Genomic DNA, 20,623 nt, shown 5'->3' with positions numbered 1-20,623 from the left:
GATATAGAAATATAAAAAAAATATTAGTAGAAACTTTGGTACATCTCTAATATTATATAGCCATCATATTAAAGAAAATAAGTGTGGTAAATAAGAATTGCTATAATCGATGGTGAAAATGGAATACAAAAACTAAATTGTCTTAAAAAGGAAAAACTTTCTATTCACGGAATGGTTCAAAAATTCAATAGCCTAGGTTAAACCATGATATCATAACTAAATAATAAAAAAATAAAAAATACACAAAAATACTAAAAGCTATGAAAAATAGAAAAAAGTTTATATAAAGAAACATCCTTGGTATTATACATTCATCACATTATATAAAAAAAGAATTGTTTTTATCAATAATGGAAATGGATTAAAAATTTTAAATTTTACACAAAAAAATATCATTTTTTGTGTTTATGTTAAATTAGAAAGCTCATGAATCATAGTTAAACAATAAAATTGTAAAAACAGATAAAAATATAAAATATTATAGAATAAATTTAAATATAGGCCTTCTTGAATGCTTGGTTTGGTTTATATAGTTGAATAATTCTTCAGTACGACCTTGGCTTATGTAGTGGTCTTATAGCAATCCCAACCCATAACACAAAATTGTTAGAGAGAGAGAGAGAGAGAAAGAAATTGAAATTATTTATCCTCTGATAAATGGAGTATTCTATGTAGTTTCTATGGTCTTAGGGCTTCCCCATGTTATTGTCAAGGCATAGGTCCCTTTTTCTTTTATACAACTTCTCAATTGGGAGATGACATTTATTAGTGTGTGTGTGTGTGTGTGTGTGTGCGTATGTATAAGTGCGGATTTAGAGTGGAAGTTTTTTGAGAAAGGGTGTGAAAGTCATTTTATTATAACTTTAATGCCAGTCTTAATGGCTACTAAACTGTCCATATTTGTCTATTAAGCCCATTTCTAGTTGTAAGGGTTGAAAATGTAACTTCAATTATTAGTTTTCACCTCATTTAATTCCCTCCCATTAAGTCTTATAATTAAGGTATTAACTCCTATTTCTCTTATTAAATCCTATATTTAAGTTATTTTTCACTAAAAAATGCTTCTGATTATGTCAACATTTTAACAATAAAAGCCCATATATTTTAAAACTGACTCAAAAACAAAATCTTTTTTTATTCAAATGGTAGCTAAGCAATTCAACCATCTGAATTAAATAGATCAACCTATGAAGTCATAGTTTGGTAATAAAAATTTTAAAATAGAAATAAATATAGAAAATTATAAAATGTAGAAAAAATAGACAATGTCAAAATACAGCTTTGTTCTAGGGTTATTTTAGTCTTTTCTCTTCTTTAAATCAGTGTTTTTTGTTTATATTCTCAAGTCTTTTTATATAGGGGCAGTATTGTAATTTTACTTTTCATTATGAATTAAACATATAGGGCGACAATTCTCTCTCTCGATAGAGACTATGAAGCCCTATTTTGTTCAACTGCTTCTTTTCTACTTTTTCTCCATCTCTTCCCCTCATAGACTATGAAGCCCTATTACACCGTTGATTGGTTTTCTCGACTGCATCAGTTAAGGATGCTTGGAATTGGTTCTACTAATACAATAAGAAAGGAAAGGGAAGAACCCAAAAGAGGGACTATGAATGTGAAGATCAGTTTATTGATGTATGTGGGTGATGTGTTTGGTGGGTAGTTCTCTATGAACTGTGAGGTTAGTTGACTTGTAGAAGGAGTTCTTTTGCGCTAATTTTCCAGGTTTAGAAGTTTCAGCTATGCTATTGAAGTTTTGGAACCATTAGATAAGTCGGTTGAGTGTTGTTGTTGAGTCAGGAAGGTCTTCGTCTTAGGAGAGTGGTGTAGAAATAATTGATGGCAGCTTTTGGTAGTGAATACAAAACAAGTGTGATGGTACAACCTGATTTCATGGCTATTCAAATGACATCAGTTAAACTTAATGGTACCAACTATGTACCATGGGCAAAGTCGGTGGAGGTAATTTGATGGCAAGTGGAAAGTTAAAATATATTAAAGAAAATAAACCAGACCCAATAGCTACAAGGTATAATGATTGGATCCAGGAGAATGCTCAAATTATGACATGTCTTTGGAATAGTATGAAACCTCATATTAGTGTGAACTTGATGTTCTTTGATACTGCAAAAGAAATTTGGGAACATGCTAAGCAGTTGTATTCTGGACAAGACAATGCAACTAGAATCTATTAATTGTATTAGGAGTATTTTTAACTACAGCACGGCAATAGGAGTGTGGAAGAGTACAATGCTTGCTTGAAGAGTCTGTGGAATGAGTTGGATTCATCAGCCTCTTTTGATTGATCTCAAAGTGCAAAGACAATAGAGAGATTAGTTGGATGTGGCACGTTTTCTTTTCAGATTGGGTATGAATTTGAACCAGTTCATGCCTAGATTTTAGGTAGCAGTGACATACCTACACTATCAAAAGTTTTCTCCAAAGTAGGAAGAGTTACGAGTCCACATACAGATAGCTCTCCAGTATTAGAGAAGTCTGCCCTAGCTACAACCAAAGGTGGTAGAGGTGGCTCATGTGGTAGAAGCAGCTATCCTAGAGGGGGTAATCGTGGTGTGAGAGGTCACAATGGTGGTAGAGATGGGAATTTTAGAGGTCGTGGTGTCAGTGTTGTTGGTTAAGGAATGATCAAAGAATGCAACTATTGTGGACAGGAAGGACATACTGTGAACTACTATTATGATTTGCATGGTCCACCATCTACTTGGGTCAATCAAGCTACTATAGAAGGAGATAGTGGTACTACCAGAGATAACTCCACTACTTTAGGTACTGGGAAGAAGAAGGAAATGGTTTTCATCACCCGAGAAGAGTATAAAAAACTTCGTCTGTCTTCTTCTTCCAGCAATACTACAACTCTTGCAAAGTTAGGTACAACATATCTCGTGTCTTCTTTTAAACCATAGATTATTGATTCTGGGGCTTCAGATCACATGACTAGGTCCTTAGACCTATTTGCATCTTTATCCCCTCCCTTACCGTCCAATTGGTTACTCTGGCTGATGGTACTACCTCTCATGCTTCTAGTACTAGTGATGTTTCTTTACATTCTAATTTCACTTTACCGTTAGTCCTATATGTTCCTAAATTTCCTTTTAGTTTTATGTTTGTTAGTAAGTTGACAAAATCTTTGAATATCTCTGTCTCATTCTTTCCATCTTATTGCATTTTTCAAGATCTCGAGACAGGGAAGACGATTGGTGGTGGGCATGGAGTTGGAGGATTGTATTATCTTGATGGTGGTGGATCACAGACATTCAATCCTCTATTACACCGTTGTAGTGCCACTGTCGGATGGGTCACCCTTCTCTTCCAGCTCTCAAGAGTCTTGTTCTAGAGATTGTGTCTGTTCATGAGTTACAATATGAAGTTTGTTAGCTTAGTAGACATCATGTCTCTTTTGTTCCAAGGGAATCTTATAATGGTTTTAAATATTTTATTTCATTTGTTGATGATTTTTTAAGAATGACTTGGATAGTTGGATTTATTTAATGAAATCTTATACAGAGGTGTTTGATATATTTCTCTCTTTTTATGCTGAAATTAAGAATCAATTTGGTATCTCCATTAAATACTTTTGATCTGGCAATGCAAAAGAATATTTCCAACGTCCATTTCGCATATTCTTTACTCATGGCATAATACATCAATCATCCTGCTCCTCCACTCCATAAAAAATGGAGTAGTTGAGCGGAAGAATAGACATTTACTTGACATTGCTCGGGCACTTATGATTCAAATGCCAGTTCCAAAAAAATATTGGAGTGATGTTGTTCTTACTTCTTGCTTTCTCATTAATTGTATTCCATCTTCTATGTTAAGTGGCTCCTCTCCTTTTTCTATTACCTTTCCTTCTCAATCTTCATTCTCTTTGCCTCTGCGTGTCTTTGGTTGTATTTGTTTTGTTCATCACTTGGGTCGGTGTTGGATAAGTTGGACACTTGTGCTCTTAAATGTGTCTTTTTAGGGTACTCTCGGACCTAGAAAGGATATAACTGCTACAGTCCTCCCCTTCGGTGTTCTTTTGTTATTCCTGATGTGACCTTCTTTGAAAATGTTCACTTCTTTTCCTTAACTAATCCTACTTCTCTTGATACTCTATCCCCACTTCCTCTTCCATTACCAATGGTGGAGGTGTCTGTGCCTGCTCTTATTGTTCAAGAGTCGATGCAACCACCGATCCATCGAGTGTATGCTCACAGCCCTTGTGGTATTGTGTTTCATCCTTCTCCAGCTCCATCTCAACCTGTTAGAGGAGTTAGGATCCATCATATGGATGGACAAACCATGCTAGATGGATGTGCGAAATTTGAAATTTTTTTTAACCCTTATAGGAACCAAATTCTCGGTGAATTCAAAAACTGAATTTTCTGAATCAATCTTGCATTGAATCGGACCAGATTTGAAACCAAACAAAGTGGGAGATGTATACTAGATATGGATTCCATAGATGCAAATCCCAAGGTGAAAGTTCACGCCCAAATCATTCATAAAACTAGCCTTCACTGAACATGGCATAGTGTGTAGGTGAAGCCGGTTAAACAACATAGTTTTCACCAAAACTGCAATCCAACTTCCTTGAATCGAATGAGGTAAGTGAGCTTGATTGTCTTCTGAGTTTTTCTTGAAAAAGCAAAAAAAAAAACTGATCTAAATCAGTTATTGAAAGCCTAGGAGCACTCTCCTAATCTGGTTTGCCCTCTTCCTCTTTCATCTCCTTATGGAGCACTCTCCTAATCAAATTAGGAGATTATCCAAATCTAATTTGGATATGGGCTCTATTAAGAGATAAGCATTATCCTCTTAAGAGAATGGGTGCTCTATACCTATTTCCAAACCCAGATTCGACTAGAGCACATGACAACTTGTGACAACTTACTTAATCTTATTAATTATGGGTCTTAGGCCCATTTACTTCAAAGGCTCATGACCCAAAATGTTGTATAGCCACTTAAGGGATAATATTATATGGCATGAAACCCCACAAATATCTCACATAAGCCCTCATGGGTTCAACCCAACTTTTGAAAGAAGTTAGGCCAAATTCATTATTCAGGGTAGTGAACCCTTGACCCAATCAACACTGGTCTAGTTTGGGCCCAACATTTACACCTAAATGATCATTGGAATTAGTTACCTTATGAAGACCCAAGGATAATGGACTCATGCAAGACGAAGCCCATCAGGTAATCAGCCCTGTCATGGTCTTTTATAAACTTTTTTCGTAAAACATTAATATTATATATATATATATATATCATAAATACATTTTGCAAAATTAGATTTCAAATACAAGTGAAATTCATTGCCAATAGTTTAGGTTTCCATTAGAGAAAGTATACCTATCATTCACTTTGCCTCATAAAGGAGTCGATCCTATCACTATGATTACTCACTTAGGTGAAATCTCAGACTACCCCAACATACCCAGGTATTTAACCATTAATGGATCTTATTGATTGGCATATCAAAGACAACCCAATCCATCACCTAGTTTAGTACTATAATTAAGTTTGGGGTTATGTACAACTTTTCAATTTTGCCCATCTATTTCCAAGGTGCAAGGCATAATGGAAATTGGTCAAGGTTTAGTGCTTCTAATAAGCACCCACTAGCTGTGATTGGGGTCTAACCCTAACAACTGAGACAAGCTATTCAATCTCCTTGGTAGCACACTAGTGTCCACCTTGTCAAGATAAACCCCCCCAAGTCTATCCAATGGGTAAGAACATTCTAAACTAACATGAGTCTCTCAAGTGTCCAATTTAAGGGGTAATACACATAAACATACCAATATTAACATGAAACAACAATGTACTTTATTCATTTACAAATAAATGTTTATGTATATCATTTTGATTGGAGTTAAGGGCATACACTGTCTAACAATTCCCACTTTCACTTAGGTCCAATCAAGTATAAGCCTTCACCCTATACTATCCACGTGTTTTTCAAACACTTTCTGTGTTAATGGCTTAATCAATGGGTTTGTCACATTTTCCGCTGATACTATCTTATGAATATGAACATCTCCTCTACCAACAATCTCCCGTAGAACCAGTCTTGTTACATAATAGTGGAGTGGGTGATGTGGTACGACTCCAAATTCCTAGATGAATCATCTATAGTACTTATTTAACAGCCTCACTTACGACAATGTGCTTGGCATCAGTTGTGGACTAGTTTTCTAACTCACTATATAGGATCCCAAATGTATCCAAATGTAGACCTTTTATCATTTGGATTAGACTACAAGTCGGTATTTGTATACCCGACCATTTGTAGTAAACTATCATTGAAGATAAGACAATAGTCTTTGGTTCTTTGTAGGTATTTTAGTATGTTCTTTACGACAATCTAGTACTCTTGTCTTAGGTTGAATTGATATCTACTCACAACACTTATGACCTGAGCAATGTCTAGCCAAGTACGCAACATAGCATACATGATGCTCCCTATAGTTGAGGCATAGGGAATCTCTTTCACGTCCTCTATCTCCTATGGGGTCTTAGGTGACATTCCTTTGAAGAGAGTGACTACATGCCTAAAAGGAATGAAACTCTTCTTGGGGTTTTGCATGTTGTATCTTTTGATGATCTTGTCAATGTAAGTATATTGGAATAATCTAATCATCCTTTTTTATCTATCTCTATAGAGTTGAAGTCCCAAGATATAAGAGACTTCTCCAAGATCTTTCATGGAGAATTGCTGTTAAAGTCATACTTTCACCGTAGTCAAAATTCCTAGATCATTTCCAATGAGTAGAACATCGTCTATATACAAAATCATAAATGTAACCTTATCTCCCACTGTCTTTCTGTAAACACAGGGTTCATCCAGATTTTGCTCAAAATCAAACTATTTGATTGTTGAGTCAAATCGGATGTTCTAGCTTTTGGAGGCTTGCTTCAACCCATAAATGGATTTATTCAACTTACACACCATGTCTTCTTGACCCTTAATAACAAAGCCTTGCAGTTGCTACATATAGATATCTTTAGTAAGATCTCCATTATCTATTTAGGAACACAGTTTTCACATCCATATGCCAAATATCATAATCATAGTATACATCTATAGCTAATGGTATCCTTATGGATTTGAGCACGGTCATCGACGAAAATGTCTCTTCATAATCGACTCCTTATTTTTGAGTGTACCCTTTCTTTACAAACTAAGCTTTATAGGTCTCAACTTTTCCATTAGGGCCCTCCTTCCTTTTTTAGATCCATTTGCAACTGGTTGCTTTCACCCCAAGGGGAGGGTCTACGAGAGTTCAGACTCCATTGGTTTTTATTGAATCCATCTTGACTTTCATGGCATTTACCCACTTTAGGGAGTCTGTCTAATATAGCTTTCATATAAGTCACGAGATCTTCCTCATTACAAGGTTTAAAATTTCGTATCGTATCTTTGAAAAACAAATACAGGGTATGCATGGAAATTGGGCATCTCGTCTTTTTTCGTGCAAATTGGATTGGTATCGGACCGTATCAGGGGTGTATCAGGGCGTATCGATAGCGTATTGACGAAAAAGATACTTCCAAAAACTGAAAAAAAAAAATAAAGGGGGCAACCAAACTTCTTTCAACTGAAATAAGCCTTTTTTTCATCCCCAAATGCCTCTAAAACTCCAAGCTTCATTCCTAGAGTGATAGATTTGCAAAAATTTGCAAGAAACAAGTGTGAATCGTTATTTTTTTTTAAGATTTTTCAAATTTTGATAAAGTATGACAAAAATAGGTAAGTTTTTTCAATTTTTTATAATAACTTGTGATTTATTTTTTTGTTGAATGTTTAAATTTTTGTTGATCTACATTTCTTACATTCAAAATCACAATTTTTTTTTTGTGTTATCAATAGATTTATGGAAATTTCATGAAGACATTTGGGGAAAATATAAATTAACAAAAAATTTGATAATGTAATTTTTTCTCTGCCTATAAAGGCTAAATATGTTTTAGATCTATGGATTCATCTATCATATCATAGAGCAATTGAAACTTATTATTTAATATATTTTTTATTTTTTATATTTTTAGAATTAAAAAATAATAATTAATTATATTTTATCATTTGATCACAATAATTGAATATATTATAATTCTATGGATGATCTATCATATCCACAGACCAATTGAAATATCTTCTTTAATAATTATTTTTTATTTTTATATTTTAGAATTAAAAATAATTAATTATATTTTATCATTTGATGGCAATGATTGAATATATTATAATTCTATGGATGATCAATCATATCCACAAAGAAATTGAAATTTCTTATTTTATAACTATTTTTTGGATATATTATATAATGCTTATTTATTTTTTATAATTTTTGGAAATAAATAATAAATAATTATTAATTATATTTCACTTAGAAGTTGTGTCAATGCATATTTTATGGTAGGATATGAGAGTTGGATTTTCCCATCCCATAAAACATTAAAACTTAAGAATTATAATTTATAAATTATAATTAAGCATAGGATTTTTAATGAAATTATAATTAACTACAATATATTTCTTCATAAAACCATTAATATATATTAAAATTAATGTATATACACATCATTAAGGTCTTATGTTTAGTGTTATTGATGTATTTTTATGATTTACCAAAGTATTTATAGTGTTTCCAAGCATATCTATGCGTATCTTAGTTTTTCTTCGATACACATGCGTATCCCGATACGTCTTTTAAAATTGCCTTTCCGATACACTTGGCGTTCCTAATACTTTGGACCATGCCTCACTGTTCGTAGTTTCCATAAAGTAATTTTTTTATCATAGTTGTAATGTATTGGAGGTCTAGAAACCCGAGTAGATCTTCTAAGCTGGATTTTATTATTTGGAATATATGGATTATTTCCCATTACTCCTCAGCTCTCTTCACCAAGAACAACTTCTTGAAGATGATTGTTCAGGATGCAGTCCTCCTCCAAGGAAGTAGGCATTTCGACTAATAAACAATTTTTGTTCAATAGAGATACTACCTTTCGGAAGATTGTGTTGGAAGTCTATGTTGATGACACTATTATCACAAGAAGTGATGAGCATGGCATTGAAAAGCTCAAACCATTCTTAAAAAGCCAGTTCCAGACTAAGGACTTGGGGCACTTGAAATATTTTGCATAGAAGTAGTAAGGTCAAAGTGTGGAATCCCTTTCTCACAAAGGAAGTATGTGCTTGACTTGTTGGAAGAAACTAGTCTTTTAGGGGAAAAGCTAGTGGATAACCCTATAGATCTAAACGTGAAGATGTTTGATAGTGAGGGGGAGCCCCTAGCTGATCTTGGATGGTACAGGAGAGTAGTTAGAAAACTGATTTATTTAACCATTACAAGACCAGACATTTCCTTTAGTATTGGATTATTGAGCCAATTCATGTAAAACCCAAGGACAATCCATTAGGAAGGTATTGTTAGAGTTCTACACTATTTGAATGGTGTTCTAGTTTAAGGGTTGTTGTATAAGAAAGAAAGAGAACTTTCCTTGGAAGGGTACACAAATGCTAATTAGGTAGGGTCAGTTACTGACAAAAAATAAATAACTGGTTACTACACATTTTTGGTAGGGAATTTGATTACTTGAAAAAGCAAGAATAGAATGTGGTGGCCAAGAATATTGTTGAGGCCAAGTATAGAGCCATGAAGTTATTTTGTGACAACCAAGCAACCATTCATATTTCTTCCAATCCAATGTATAATGAGATGACTAAAAGTGGATTATCACATTGTTAGAGAAAAGGTGGTTAGTGGAGAAATTATTACCCCATATGTAAAGTCTAAAGATCAACTAGCTGATTTGTTTACCAAAGGCTTGAGTGGTGCTCGGATGAAATACATTTTCAACAAGTTGGAGTTGTATGATATATATGCTTCAACTTGAAGGGGAGTTTTAAAATACAGCTTTTTTCTAGGGTTATTTTAGTCTTTTCTCTTCTTTAAATCAGTGTTTTTTATCTCTATTCTCAAGCTTCTATATATAGGGGTAGTATTTTAATTTTACTTTTCATTATGAATTAAACATAAAGGGCGAAAATTCTCTCACTCGATAAAGAATATGAAACCCTATTCTATTCGATTTGTTCTTCTCTTCTTCTTCTCCATTTCTTCCCCTTTTAGGCTCATATCAAAAGTTTATTTTTATTTATTTAATTAAATATAGGCTTGATAATAGACACATTTATGATATTTTTATTAATCAAATTAAAAAAATAAGTGTAATAAACAAGAATTATTTTTATTGATAATGAAAATGAAATACATAATTTAGAATTGACAAAAAATGAAATTATTTTACTGTTTGGAAAAGATCAATAGTTCTACTTTTGGGTAAAATGTATTAACATTTAATTTCATAAATAAATAATAAACAATTAATAAAATATAAAAATACAAAAATGAAAAAAATGCATAAATGCTGTAAAAATAACATTCAAGCACATGTATAATATCATATAATTATCACATTAAATAAAAAGTAAATGTGAAATATCAAAATTATTTTTACACATACAAATACAAAAAAAAAATTATAGAAAAAATTAAACACATCTATAATTTTATATTTGCACTACTATTAAAAATATGAATAAGATTGTGAAACTTTCTTTTAACTGAAATACTCATTTTTGAATTTAGTGCCTATTTAATTATGAGGTTTAAATTGTAAATTGAACTACTATTTTTCACCTCATTCAATTGCCTATATTTAAATGAAAAAAAAAGATACACTCAAAAGATAAAACATTATAAAAAGAAGAACCTAACCAAGTAGGTAGGCTTGTCAATGATACTTGCAACTTCACAACTCGATCTGATTATCAGATATTTGGATGAGGTGTTTATGTAATTAGATTTGGATTTTGCAATCTAAATTTGATTAATAATAAAAAAATAAAAAATCCGTATTTATAGAAATTTTTTGATACATTATTACTATCATTATCATCATATAGAATTGCAATGTGCAAAGCATTTGCACACTTACTATATATATATGTATGATAGTCAGTAACAAAATAACCTTACTAGTTGAACCATTAACCTACTTAACCAAGAAAATGGACTATGATTAAGATATTAATTCATTTTTTTTCTTTGTATTTTAGCCATTTCTATCTTTACTAACAATAATTCTTATTTTTCAAATATATTTTTGTTTTATATGAAGAATATATAATATTAATGTGTGTTCACATTTTTCTATAAAATTTATAAAAAATGTCTATATTTTTATTTATTATTAATTATTATTTAATTCGTGAGATAATAAAAGTTGCTTATTTACCAAGGGGAAATGCAATTCCAATATATTGTTTGAATATCGGTTTTTAATATTGTGGTCAAATCAATTATATATATATATATATCATTTATATATAATATATATGTTATTTATATTGCATTTTGTAAACTTCTTATATGATGAAAATAGTTGAAAAAATGCTTATATTTTTGTTTTTCTTTATTTCAACTATTATATTTTCTTTTTCTTTTAATAATTTATTATTTTTTAAATTAAATCAGATTGTATTAGATTTGGATATCCGTCATCTTGATTAGATTCAGATTCGAATCAATATTTATGAGGTAATCAAATCTTCAGATCGAATCGCAGTCGAGTATACCTTGATTCAAATCTGATATGATCTGTTTGCATCCCTACCAAACCACTTGCCTACAATGACCTGGCTAATTAAATCGTTGAACCATTTGACATGGTTAGTGGGGTCATGCATTAGACATTTATACTCTTTATTTTTTATCCCATTTCTATCATTAATGATAATAAATCTCATTAATCACACTTTTTGATATGATGAATATATAATACTATAGAATGTTACCCAAAATTATCTACATTTTCTAGAATTTTAAATGAAAATAATTCTCATTAATCACACCTTTTTATATGATGATATATAATATTATAAAATGTATCTAAAATTATTGACAAATTTTTACATTTTCTAGAATTTTATATATTTTATTATTTAATAATAAGATCCATTTGACATGGATAGTTTAACCACTAACCCACCACTTGGATTGAAAAACCATTTTGCTTTTTTGGTTAATTTTAAATCATGTATTCCATTTTCATCACCGATAAAAGTAATTCTTATTTTCGCATTTATTTTTTGTTTAATATGGTGAATATATAACAATAGAATTGTATCAAAAAGCTTTATACAAAGCTTATATTTTTTTTGAATATATGTATGTATGTATGTATGTATGTATGTATGTATGTATGTATGTATGTATGTATGTATGTATGTATGTATGTATGTATGTATGTATGTATGTATGTATTTAATATTCGTTACTTAGTTATGACATAATAGATCAGCCCATTTGACCCAGAATGTTAAATCATTGACCTACCTACCATCTAGATATGGAAATGATTTCATTTTCAAAGTGGTTTTAAATTTTGCATTTCATTTATATCATTAATAAAATAATTATTATTTATCATACTTATTTTGTTTATATTATTAGTATATAATATTATAGATATGCCCAAAATTGTTTCATATTTTTTTGTACTATTCTATTTTAAACAAATTTATTTTTAATTATACATCATGGGTTAACCTATTTGACTTGAAATGTTGAATCACTAACCCACCCCCTGGATAGGAAGATGGTTTAATTTCCCATCGGTTTTAAGTTTTATATTTGATGTCCATCATTAATAAAGTTATGCCTATTTTATCATAGTTATGTTTTAATTATATGACAACTATATATTAATAGAAAAGTGTCCAATTCTTTTTAGTTTTTTCTATATTTTTTCTATTTTTAAATTTATATTACTTATTTATGACATCATGAAATTATCCAATTGACCCAAATGGTTGAAGTACTTACCCACCATCTAGATGAAAAATATGATTTCATTTCTATGTTTATTTTAAAAATATAAAATTTCATTATATTAATAATTATTGTGTATGGATTTATTAGTGGAATTTAATGATGATAAACAAAAGTATAAATGTTGGATTCAATGAGAGAGAATGTGATTTATTTAATGACTTAAATGTGAGGCTTAATGAGATGTAATTGAATGTACTTAATGGTATTCTTTAAATTACATTTCCTACCCTTTCAATCGAGATAAACTAAATTCAAGATGATGGGTATTTCAGTAAAGAAAAATTTCAGAAGCCAATATCTCCTCATTCTCACTTTTATAAGTAGTACTTAAAAAAGTGGATTCCCAAAAACACCTATAAACAGGTGTATCAGGGGCCAAGATACGATACGTTACACCCGATATGGGGTATATCATATCAAAATTTTGAACGTTGCTTCTATGAAGTCTTCTAATACTCCAAATATATATTGAAGAGTGAAAGAAGACAAAATGGAGAATAATGATCAAGAAAATAATGGTACGGAAGAATGTATACAAGTGCAAATGAAGTTGAGATAGTAAGGCAAGACAGGGTTTCTATCAAGGATCAAGAAACGATAGATTTAGATGGATTAGCTTAAGTTGATGGATCAGCTAAGTGTGGTGGAGCAAGGATGGAATCTACACAACCTAAGGTCAAGATGCTGGGATGGTATGGTTAAAATTTAGATGGTGGAAGGGGAAAAGTTAAATAAATATAGATGATTGGAGGAGAGTTGGTGAATCTGTTCGAAAGCGAATAGAAAAATCTTGTCAAAATAGAATAAAGAGTGTCTATAAGGTGTGAAACAAACAAGGAATCAAGGACATGAGGCCACTTATGTTAGAATAATCAATCACAATTGAAAGAGACTAGACAAAGAAGCTACATCAAAGGAAAAGGATGGCCAAAATCAAGAATGGGTGATAGTAAAGGAAAGAAAAATAAACACAAATCTAAAGAGGAACGGGAGATAGGCGGGATCAAGTTACATGCCCTCCCTCTTAGGCTATTTTCAAGGTTATAAATACTTTTTTTTTCTTTTCTTTAAAGAAAAACTATTTTACAAAAGGGTTTTCCAACTAACTTTTCCTTGTGTGCTAGCTATGCAGATAATAATGAGAACAAGATATAACTCTTCACAATTATAATATCAAACTAAGAGATAATAGAAATTTATATTTATAAAGAAAAAACTATTAACATATTGATGAATATCCATAAACTTTAAAATTAATTTTCAAATTATTTCTAACTTGTGAAAATCAAAATCTGGTTATTCTTTTAATCAAATAATTAAATAATGTCCAGTATTTTTCTCCATCAAGACATTCTTGAACAATCTCAACTTCTTTTGCTATCTTATTATAAGTTTATCACACTTTGTTAAAGTCAAGGCTTTAAAGAACCCAACAAGTTCATTTGTGCATGTATGATGTAACCAAAATGAAATGAAGAAGAAAATTAAAGATTGATATTTTTTATGTACAAAAGCTAGGAATGCTTTATTTTCTTGACCAAAATCAGTCTAATTAATAACCAACAAATCACGAAATATTTCAACTTGAATTAATTCAACTGCAAATTTATTTTGCAAACATAATTGTGATTGCTACCGGAAAGATAAAAAAAAAAAAAAAAAAAAAAAAAAAAAAAAAAAAAAAAACATAAATGTCATTATTATTGTCCCAACTAAATACTTTTCTGAAGTGTGATAAAACTATTTTCTCAAATTTGTCTAATAAGATTTGCAACAATTTTCTGTATTAAACATAAATTAAAGGAACATTTGGATTTGGATGGGCAAAAAATAGACAGCATAAACCATCAAGTTTCTTAGGCATAATGTGAGAAAATCAGTTACAGAAAGAATAGATTAGCAAATGGTGATTAGGCAACACCGAACACGATGGCAAGTTTGGCTTAACAACTTTTTATAGTTTCCATGACGACTTAAGGCCATAATCTCCAATTGACTCATCTTGATGACTGCATATCGTCAACCATTAGATTAATTAATTAATTAATTAATTGCCTTTTCTCATGCTTGCTTGGTCTAGTATAAGTCTGATTTTATATAAACTTTCCAACAGACAAATCAAGTTGCCGACAAGTTAGCTGCCTCTCTAATCCTGTAGATCCTGGTTTTTTCTCAAAACTCATGTATCTAGAATTAATTAATGATATTTTTGAAGATTAAGTTCTCACCCCCCCCCCCAAGAAAAAAAAAAAAAACAAAAAGCAAGAGAAAAAGGAAAAAAATATCACAGGAAATTAGTAGCTAGGTTAAACTAGAGCCACAAGTGGATTAGTCAGTTAAATTGGGATGTGGAGAGAGAGAGAGAGAAAGAGATTGCTTACCTACCAAGATGAGTAGATGTCATGGGTTCAATTCAACAGCAGCTTCCAATGCAACAGAAACAGGAGAAGTATCTGTATATTGTTGTATCAATCAGTGGCTATATGTAAATCCAGCCAACCAACTCAACAAGCTATAAGTATTCTACACATTCCACGATAAGACGGAAAATTACCACTCCCCTGAAAATGCAAAGTAACCATGGATGTATGTATATATATCATAGACATAGATCAATATCCTATATATTTTATGTATGTATGGAATATGTATCAATATATCCATGTACGTATCTACTGCCATCAATAATATTCTTTGACAAGAACGTCGACTGGTCTCACGAGACCAAACCAATAGAACTCTTCCTTTATCCGGCCAAGTCATGGAGCAATTGCGCTCCCATTAAGTTCCTATACGGTAGAGTTTGTCCCTCTCCATCTAACGACATTGAGTACTGAATTGATTGACAGTCTTCAATGTGGTCTCTGGTGAAGAAAAGAGAGTTGTGCGATGCTGGTGAGAAGGATGATAGGTTTACACCGCTTCCTCCGTGCTGTTGCAGTCCCAATGTTAGAGACACACCATTGCCGAGGTTCTGCTGGATACCGTCATTTGTGAAAGAGACAGTGCTAGCGGTGTGTTGGTTGTAAGCTGAGAAATCCAAATCGATGGCACCAAATGGCTCGGCTACTCTCCCCAGCTGTTGTTGTTGCTGCTGCAGCTGCTGCTGGAGTTGTTGTTGTTCATGGCGGTGGTGGTGGTTGTGGTTATTTCTACCGGCTTTACTATGATCATTTTTATCTGGGTTGTTGATGATGGAGGAAAGTGACTCAGAGTCGTCTCGGACAAGTTGGTCATGTGTGGGTTTGTGATCCTCCGAGTTGGGTTGAGCATTTTGATTGGACTTGTGGCTTTGGTTTGGCCGGCCGTTGTCCCCACCATGACTTGAACCCCCATCTGAGGAGGCCATGTTGTCTTGCTCTTTCACTTCTTCTAAGTACATCTCCTCCACCATTGGTTTCCACAGCCTGACCCTTGCATTAATGAACCAATTGGATACCTGTGGAAAAAGATAAATACGTAAATATAAGACAAGGGATGATTATCTTTATCATAACATATGAATATTATAAATCGTGGTTGGTCGATCCCAATAAGATATACACACCTCCATTGAGAGAAAGAAAGAATTTTCATGGATGAAAAAATATGTATATAAATAAATTTGAGACATGGAGACGTACCTGGCTTCTTGAGAGACCAGTTTGGCGGGCTAGAATGTGTTTATCCACATCGCTTGGATACCTACGAAGTTTCACCAGAATTACAGCATTGAGTATATATATTCTGAAACCGCCATGAGGACATGATTAAGATCCACAAAGGACTTCAAATCCATCAAAAGGAACAAAAATCGGTGGGGGAGGGCGTTGTAATTAGACCTCTTCATAAATCAGAGAAAACCACAACAAGATCATAGAAAAAAAATATAAGAAAGATATATCTTGGCAGTTGAATAATGATGGATGGAAGCAGCCAACAGGCTGGGTTTCTTAGATAATGTCTACAACATAGAGACACTTCAATAAGTACTGTGATTGTTTGTAGTGTTTTTCCCCTTTCCTGCCTACCCACTGAAAGAAAGCTAGCATGGAGAGAGAGAGAGAGAGAGAGAGAGAGAGAGAGAGAGAGAGAGAGAGAGAGTTACGGGTGAAGGAAGTGTTCGAACAGCCAAGCTCGAAGTAGAGACACTGAACGCTCAGGGAGGCCTCTTTGTGGTCTCCAGGGATGACTCTCCATCATGCTCATCTGCTGAAAAGCCCTTTGTTGTCTAAGGGTTTGGTCGAGAAGCCTGAGCCTTGGCGTCTCGCCCCTCGTCGTTCCCGGTGCAACTGGGTCCTTCTCTCCCATCGCCTTCTTGGTGGCTTTAATCTGACCAACAATCGCATCTCTTAGAGACCTAAAATGCTTCGACATGGCTTTTGACGCTAACGCGGAGTAGACTTTTGCAGTTCCCGTGCCGGCCACTGCTTCAAATGATGATACGACGGCCTTCATCTGATCACAGTATTGCCTGTATCTTCTATCCACCTAATTAATGAGAACAAAAAAGGAGAGACAGAGAGATGAGGGATAGGAAGAGAAAGAAAGAAAAGGAAGAATGTCGGAGAGTTTCACTCAATTCTCCTGCTCACCAGGGGGAAAAATAAATAAAGAAAAACATGAAGAATAATGACAAATTAAGAATTACAGTAAGCCGAGATGCCATGTAACGAGAGTTAAGGAATAGAGATTTCCAAAATTAAATAATGGGATGAAATTTCTGAATTGTCATGATGTGGGCATTGATGAGAAGGCCTTTAATTGGTTCAAGATTGAAGTCTCCATAATCAATCGAGACCACCCAGGAAAGGTAGAGTTTGGTTTCCACTATTTCAAATTTTATAGAATGGTCATTTTCGAGGTGTATTTTGCGTGGTAAAGACTGAAAGGTGGAGAATGCAAGGAGCTCTAGTTGGAGTGGAATGAAAATAAAAATCAAATATACCTCCTCGAGCATGGAAAGCAGTTTGGCTTTTCTTTTCTGTAATTCGAGTAGGTCAAGATTGTGCAAAGGTTGTTTCTGTGAAGGACAGCCATTCTCGTCCTCCCATTGATTGGACTTATGGAGCTTCTGTTTGGATGGATCAGTTTGCCTTGATCCGAGGCTGCAGATCTCGTTCAAAAGCTCCTGAGCAGTTGCTAAGTACTTTGAATTCTTGAGCTGAAAGTGGACCTGGTGAATATTTGCAGCTTTTCCAAAATAACCATCTTGCAGGATTTGCTGTTGCTGTTGAAGATTTGCAGATTTTTCAAAGAACCCATCTCTGGAGTTCAATGAAACATACCTAATATCATTTGATTGTCGCGGTTGATGATGATGAATTGACTCTCTCATCTCGAACGACTGCAATCCGATACCAGAAGGCCTGGTTGAAGAAAGAGAGAGCGAGAGCCCTTGACTGGGTCGCTCGTTAGCTTCACACGGAAAAACACACCTCAAAGAAGAATCGTCCACAAGTAACCTGTTATCTTGCCAACCCGATTCAGGTGCAACCATCAGATTTTCACCCGTTGTCTCTGAGAACCGACCAGAGAAATCGGGTTTATTGAACTCAGCTTGATAGAAATCGCTCGCAGGTCCAGTAATCGTCTTCGAAGAAGATGATGCCTGGTTTTCAGGTTTTATGAATAACCCTTTCCACATAACTAAGTTGTTCTCTCTCTCCTGAAGGTTCTTGGAAGGAAATCCTAACATATCTATGCCCGTAGTCAAGTTGAAAAGCTCTGGATTTGATTCAAAGCTTTGCATCTGGTTCATGAGATGACTATGAATTGTTGGCTTTTCATTAGATGAGGCATCCAAGTAGGCAAAACCAGCTGAAGAAACTAGGTTTCTAGATTTCTCTTGTGGGGATTCACCAGCCATACAAGAAAAATTCTTCTTCTACCTATTCTTGTTGTTGTGTATGCTGCGGCTTCTACATCTGTTTTTGATGATGACGATGTGAATTATTCTGCAATCGAAATACCATCAAATCTCACTCCTTAATTCCTAAACCGCCCCCCCTAAAACCCTAAAAGAAAACTCGTTACTCGCCATGAAAATTAAAAACACCGTCTATAAAAAAACAGTATCATCAACTTTACTTTTTTTACAGAAAGAAAAAAATAAAGAAAAAAAGCGTACACCTTCGGTTCAAAAAACTAAAACAGATTTCAATTTTTCATTTTTCTTATGTGCTTTGTCTATGCCAGCGTGCATGTGTTTCTGGTTGAACGATGAAGAATCATGTAAAACTGTAACGAACCAGCGAAGACTGCTTTGAGAAAGAGCCCTTACCGGTTATAGAAGATAAGATTGTTTTGATGCATTAACGGTCGCCAGATATGGTGGGTGTTGTTGTTGTTGTTGGTGGTGGTGGTGGAGGAGGAGGAAAAGCGAGGGGGGAGTGGGAGAAGAAGGCGTACTGGGGCTTTTCTGTCCGAGACTCTCTCCAAATAAAAATAACATAGGCAAACAAAACCAACCTAGGAAGGTAAGAGGTATCTACTCAGAAATAGTACCAGATAGAGCCATAGAGCTGATAATGACCACCAAGCCAGGATTTTCTTTCTATCCCTCCTTAGTCCATGGTGTGGGTCAATGCTCCATGGTATAAATACATCAAAATAAATAGGCTCTATCAGAAATCAAATCCTCTCTCTCTCTACGGTCTATGGTTCATACCCAACAAATTATTAAGAACAAAGAAATTAACCGTAAATTCAAAACGAAAATGAAATGTATTAATGTATTTAAATAATGGAACAGCAACCACTCTGGCCCTATCCTGGTTTTTCAAGCAGGTAGCATATCAGATATCACAGAAACAGCCAAAGCAGAAAAGATGATCGTCCTTTTCCCGCTTCACAAAACTACAGCCGCCAGATGACTTAATGCTTTCTCGCTTCACATGAGCTCCAGCCCAACTTCATATATGATATATCCTTCTCAAGTCTTAAGTCTTAACTCTCACCAGTCCAAACAAAAGAAAAAGATCATAAGCGAATAGAAAAAAAAAAAAGAGTTTCAGAGAATACATTGATGATCGATCTGATTGATAATCTCGAATCCCCAAAACTCTTTCCCAAGTTAACTGGCTTTTAAGGCTGGTTCCTGGGCCTCTCCTATTTGCTCTGTTTGGTCAGAACTTCTGATCATAATACTGATCATGTAAAGCTTTTCAGAGAGCCTTGGGAGAGAGAAAGAGAAGAGGATTAGAGGAATAGATGCTGGGTAGTGCAAAGTGTTCTATAAGTGGAGACTGGAGAGGGGGCGAGATGAGGTGGTCCAGTGTTTCCAACCAATACCAATTAAAACCCCTATTAAAGAACTCATCTTTTCCCCTCTCGTGTATTTCAGAAGGGACCGCCTCTCTCTCTCTATTCTCTCTCCTCTTTATTTTTAAACAAAGTGGTCCTGTCACTCTATCTCTCTCTCCGCCGATTGCCTTTCTAGTTTTCTCATCGAACTCTTTTGCCTGTAACAGCAGAACGCTATAAACCACAACTCCAATAATAGCATTAGCATGCTGACGGCACTTGCGTTGGCTTTTCTCCCCTGGTTTTTTTTTTTTTTTGGGTATGTTCATAGATTCCATACGCATGGTGCGTACATCACGGTATGAATTGTAAAAGAGAACCAGAGAACAGCCTCTCTGCCTGCCTTACTACTCACGTAACGCAATATTAACCCATTATTTTAATGAGCATTATTTGGGTATGGGCGTATGCCTTACTTAGTCG

At 33.7% G+C, this 20,623-nt stretch overlaps 1 protein-coding gene across 2 annotated transcripts; it reads right to left on the bottom strand.

Annotated features, from left to right (window-relative positions):
* Nucleotides 1-15,346: 15,346 nt before the first annotated feature.
* Nucleotides 15,347-20,325, bottom strand: LOC104610660 (homeobox protein BEL1 homolog). 2 transcript variants are annotated; one of them, XM_010277392.3, is made up of 5 exons: nucleotides 19,179-20,325; nucleotides 17,844-18,852; nucleotides 17,004-17,386; nucleotides 16,540-16,600; nucleotides 15,347-16,355 (listed from the first exon to the last, which is right to left on the bottom strand). In XM_010277392.3, the coding sequence occupies exons 2-5, from the start codon at nucleotides 18,762-18,764 to the stop codon at nucleotides 15,663-15,665; spliced, it is 2,058 nt and encodes a 685-aa protein (XP_010275694.1). In that variant the 5' UTR covers nucleotides 18,765-18,852; nucleotides 19,179-20,325; the 3' UTR covers nucleotides 15,347-15,662. The 2 variants fall into 2 exon arrangements, with proteins under 2 accessions (XP_010275694.1, XP_088746945.1); XM_088890819.1 differs by having other exon boundaries at nucleotides 19,919-20,325.
* Nucleotides 20,326-20,623: the final 298 nt, after the last annotated feature.

The sequence above is a fragment of the Nelumbo nucifera genome, chromosome 6, assembly GCF_055504915.1.
Source record: "Nelumbo nucifera cultivar China Antique chromosome 6, China Antique-T2T, whole genome shotgun sequence".
In the NCBI taxonomy this organism is placed as follows: Eukaryota; Viridiplantae; Streptophyta; class Magnoliopsida; order Proteales; family Nelumbonaceae; genus Nelumbo; species Nelumbo nucifera.
The sequence above is the reverse complement of the archived record's forward strand: the minus strand, read 5'-3'. Positions and strand labels throughout refer to the sequence as shown.

Coding starts and splice junctions, on each gene's coding strand:
- LOC104610660 (XM_010277392.3), bottom strand. CDS start 18,764: ATGGCTGGTGAATCCCCACAAGAGAAATCTAGAAACCTAGTTTCTTCA. Junction 17,387..17,843: donor TGCTTTCCATGCTCGAGGAG/GTATATTTGATT, acceptor CTCATTAATTAG/GTGGATAGAAGATACAGGCA. Junction 16,601..17,003: donor TTCGAACACTTCCTTCACCC/GTAACTCTCTCT, acceptor GAAACTTCGTAG/GTATCCAAGCGATGTGGATA.